The sequence below is a fragment of the Melanostigma gelatinosum genome (genome assembly GCF_949748355.1).
Source record: "Melanostigma gelatinosum genome assembly, chromosome: 17".
Lineage (NCBI taxonomy): Eukaryota > Metazoa > Chordata > Actinopteri > Perciformes > Zoarcidae > Melanostigma > Melanostigma gelatinosum.
This window is the reverse complement of record NC_136650.1, coordinates 17,619,553-17,624,450: the sequence shown is the minus strand read 5'-3', so window position 1 is coordinate 17,624,450 and position 4,898 is coordinate 17,619,553. Positions and strand designations below refer to the sequence as shown.

Here is a 4,898-nt window from a genome sequence, read left to right as displayed (position 1 = left end):
TGTAGTTGCAAGCAGAGACTTTTGTATTGTACTTTTTGCATTAAATGTTCATTCATGTATTTATTTGAACATGTGTATAAACAGTTCATTTACATGTTTACACGGTGGGGATTTGTTCATGTGTGTTTTGTTCATCGATCAAGACGTATGATTACACCTGTATGTTATAAATCATTTATTATACACAAGTTACTTCAGACGAGACGCTATAACTGTTGACCAATACATTAATAAACACTTAAAAATGTCTTATATCTGCTTACAACTCATCGGTTGTTGGAGATTCATTTAGTGTTGTCAGCCTGAGAAATTCAAACTTTTTTTTTTTTTGTTGGAGAAATCTATGCGGTGTGATTTTACTCGGCAGTCTGAGAGTCGACTTACGGTTCGAACACCTGATCACACCACAGTGCCTCAAAAAAGATGCACAACTGTTGTGAAATATGTGTTGCAGCTTTGTCATCATGTATAAGTGTTTGCAAACTACTTCCAAAGTGTCAGTTGGCGACGTCATTAGAGCTCTGTCGCTCATGCATTCTCACTAAATGAATTGATTTTGCTGCTAAATGTTGTTGTTTTAAATGCTGCTGTTGCCAGACTTCTGCTCTTTTTCCTATTCATTTATTTTCCTCTTTTTCCATATTACCTCTTTCTGTTTTCTTTCCTTCCACACGTTTGTCTCACATTCTTTTGTTTTCCTCTCTTCACCCTCACACTATATCTACTGTCAGTTTGAAACTCACACTGACACTAAACCCAACTTTGACGTCATACTACTTACGTAACTATTGTTGTTGCTGCACTCAAATTCAGCTGTTAGTTGTCTTGGATGTTTGTCTTGGTTTGTTCATCTTATCCTCTATGTACAAATCAGTGGTGCAATGCAACTAAGTACATTTACTCAAGCACTGTAAGTCCAATGTTGAGGTACTTTTATTTTTCTTTTACTATTTCCAATTTGATGTTAGTTTATACTTTTAATTCACAACACTTTGGAAGCCAATGTTGTATTTTTTCATTCAATACTTGAATGAAATCAACTAATAATTGAAGATATTCTGTATTGTAATTGATTAAACTACCAGCAGTATTCTTGAGTCGTTAAAATTAGCTCCACCTTTATTAGATGCAGTATTATAGATGCTAACACATTAATGTATTACAAACTTTAATTCAGTGTTATTGCCAGGAATGGAATACAACAGCTAAAACTCTAAACACAAGCAAAACACTCAACACTCCAATTCAACTGAAGTACACTGAACTTCTGGCTCTTTACTCCACGGTCTACTACCTGTAAATCCAACATGTTTTCACTGCACTTCTTGGCCTTTTGGGGGCGCTGACGGGACTGTTTGTTGAGGTCACTGCTGGAATGCGAGGAGGGCAGGTGGAGTGTGTTGTTGTGTAACAACACTGCTCTGAGGTAGGAGGGCCATCATGATATCACCCGCAGGGGGTGTATAAGTAGATGTCCTGGCAAGCAAGTGAACACAAAGCACCTGTTGCAGCTCCTCAGCCTCGACACAGTCAACTGTGAAGACTCGCCTACACCTCCTGGAGTGTGTCAACCGACTGCTGCTGCGTTCACACACCAGAACATCAGACACAGGATGAGGACGATGGCTTCTTTCACGTGCAAGACGCTGACTTTATTCTTCATCTGCATGGCTCTGCAAGAGAGTAAGTCACTTTTATTTGGTTTGTGGACTTCTAGATTATTTTTCTTTTAAATATTGTAGATTGTAATGTATATATTTTCTTTCGTTATCAATCATTTTTTGGGCCGCATGTAATTCATTGTCACTTCTTTCTTGGCTGGTTTGGAGAGAGGTTTTAGGGTTTGAGTATTTCCAAACGAAGCAATGTTATAAGAAATAGTAAAAACAGCGCAAATTAGTTGAGCAAATGAAGAAGATGCTGTGACACAAACTACAGCCTTTGACTCTTTGCCGGTAACCACAGAAAGTAAAATGCAAGAGCTGTGTTCAATTTTCCAGGGAATATTTACCTTCAATAAGTAGCCCCGCTTTTATCAAAAACATATCGCATTGCTGCCACAGGATTATTGACACCACCACTAGCTACAGGGATGTTTGACTTGGATTAAGTTCCTTGATTTTGAATACAGTAAATATGTTCCACCATTAATCACAACCTCATTTGTTTAGCCGCACAAGAGGGTGTTAACCCGCCGAGTGGATTTCTCTGTGTTTACATGTGATAGCCACAAACTGCATGCTGCAGTGTCACACTGCAAAGGATTAGTTGGCGCTTTTTAATCTCGGGCTTCTTTGTGTTTTTCTAGGTTGTGGACTCCCCTTATCAGAGCGGGCAGAGCTGCCAGCTCAGGCTCCACACCAACACCGCGTCAGGACCAAACGCTGCTCCTGTAACAGCTGGGATGATAAAGAATGCATCTACTTCTGCCACCTGGATATTATCTGGGTCAACACGCCGAGGTGAGGCATCAGAGCACTTCAGACACACTCATTTGTTGCTAGACTGGGATATGGAGTAAACCCTTCTAATCCTAGCCCCATCAGCACTCAGTGACAATTTTGGAGCTAATTCCAGATCCCACATGTTTTCTCCAACACTGTCCTAATATGTTTCGTTTTCCTTTCCAGTAAGCTCCTTCCTTATGGCCTCGGAAGTCCCCTGTCTCGTCGCCGGCGCCGTTCAGCTGAGCGATGCGAATGCCTCAACACAGCCGACGAAACCTGCTCCGGTTTCTGCCATGAAAGGTAACCGCCCTTCCCTACCTTCTTTTATTCTACCTGGACCGACAACAAAGCAAGACTGTCCCATCCCCGTACAGCCTTCTTTGGATACTCGATAGCATCAAAGTTGATGTAGAAGATGAGTCACAGTGGAGGCAAAAGGATTCAGTGTGTGATAATCTTACCACAGCATAGGGGTGGTAGTCATAGCGCAAAGAATGGCCCGCATTTCCTTTGAGGCCTTGAAAGAAATCACAAAGGTTTATTAGAAATGCTGCTATTTTTAGAACGTTTAGCTTTCTGCTTTTGTTTCGTCTTTGAGTTATTGCCTTCATGAAACCACCAGTATGGATTAGTCACCGTCTCTAGATGTTATGCTCGGTGGTGTTTTGGACGGGCGCGCCCTGCATTCTTGCCCATAAGGCATCTTGAGATATATTCGTTTTGGAATTCCAAGGAAATTGCTTACTGGACCTTGAACTTCTTTTGATTCAATAATAATGCCCGAAAACATCCTGAGTTTGTAGGGGTTTAATTCCCATAGGCATTGGGAGGGTTACATGTCCTTGTTTTAATGCTGTTGTTGTATCTCTCCACAGCTCAAAGAATCCAAGGACGAATGTCATGGGCCCATTGGTGGAGTCTGCAAGCACAATCAGCAACAAATTGCTGGAATCTTTCAGGTACGTGAAGAGGGATTTAAAGATGAATTTTAGATCCATAATGTGCTTTGTTGATGGTCTTTTATAGGACATATGAAGCTGACCTGTTTTTCTCTTGTTCTTTTTTTTTTGCAGATCTGTGGTCAAGTCCAACACTGCGATCGCAAAAGAGGTTCTGTCATCAAACAAGAACCCGGGTGGAGTAAACAGACTGAGCAGCAGAACAAGGAGGTAGAGGACTGAGCCAACACCAGAAGCGGTTCAACCTCCATGGATTCAACCTCCATGGGCCGGAGACTTCTCCAGCTACCTTCAATGCCAGCATCAGGGTTTTGAAACCCTGTCAAGAGTCTTACCAACTCCGGGAATGTGAAGGTGGAAGGATGGAAGGGAAAAGAGGCAGCGGATCAAGCATCCGATCAACAAAACAGAGCTTCGGAGGACTGGCAGCTCACCGAGACAGAAGCCCTACCGCAAGAACAATGCTGGGTGGAGACATCTAGAGTTATTTCTTGAACTCTCTTTGAACCTTTTTGAACATAAAAACAGATGCCAAGAAAAGGTCCATTAAAGCCAAGGACTTGGAAGCCGGCGTCTGTCCTTTTGGGGAATCACATCAAGAACGTTTACAATGACTAATCAGTTGCTGATCCAGGGTTCTTTTGTTTTTATGAGCACGCCTGTGACTCGTCTGATGGGGCAGGTTTAAATCCACAACTCACTGAGGATTGTAGGATCACGACGTATTCCAAAGTCATATCATCTCTGTATTTAGTTTGGAATTTTTTGTCAATGTTTACTCTTGTGTCCTTGCTATTAATGCTTTATATTCCTCTGTATCAGAGCTGGAATCTGCTGCTCTACCTGGTGTTGAGGGCAAATAAGCAAATAGATTTTTACTTCTCAGGCAGTACTTGAAAATGGCAGCTTGTTCAGTCTTGGCACACACGGCCTCAGTGAAATGAAGGTCATCTCTTTGGGATTTATCTCACCAACAATTAGCTTTGTGTACAAGGTCTATTGTAAGCTCCTACACACACACATATTCAGTCAACGTTCTACTAGCATAACAACAACATTAGCTCTATTGTGTTGGCCCAAGTGTTTATTGCATATAGCTCCAGTTTAATGTTTTGATTTAAGATAAGCCAGAAGGTTTCAATGGCTTGCAGCTTGCCAAAAAATGCAACGGTTGTTTTTCTCCCCAGACAAATGTTCACTTAATTCCTCTGTAATTAGCCACTGGGAAACAATGACTCTCGACTTGTGTTATGCACATCAAAAGCTATTTGTCGGTGGCCTGCATTTTTTCTGTGCCATAAATCCATTCACTCCATCCGCCGTTTTTTTGATTGTAGTCAACTCACAGACACATGGAAACATACACCTTCTTTGTACCTGAAAATATCCATCCTCAAATGTCTCAATGCTGTATGTATATGATGGACAGTTTACCACCTTAGACATTTACTGTTAAATGCTGAATTGTAAATAGAATTTATTTATTCTCTAA

General features: G+C 41.2%; 1 protein-coding gene across 1 annotated transcript; it reads left to right on the top strand.

Moving 5' to 3' along the window:
• Nucleotides 1-1,549: 1,549 nt before the first annotated feature.
• edn2 (endothelin 2) lies at nt 1,550-3,620 on the top strand (the record flags this gene model as incomplete). Its single annotated transcript, XM_079288028.1, has 5 exons — nt 1,550-1,683; nt 2,309-2,462; nt 2,631-2,747; nt 3,323-3,406; nt 3,521-3,620. Exons 1-5 carry the CDS (start codon nt 1,614-1,616, stop codon nt 3,618-3,620), a joined length of 525 nt encoding a protein of 174 aa, XP_079144154.1. The 5' UTR covers nt 1,550-1,613.
• Nucleotides 3,621-4,898: the final 1,278 nt, after the last annotated feature.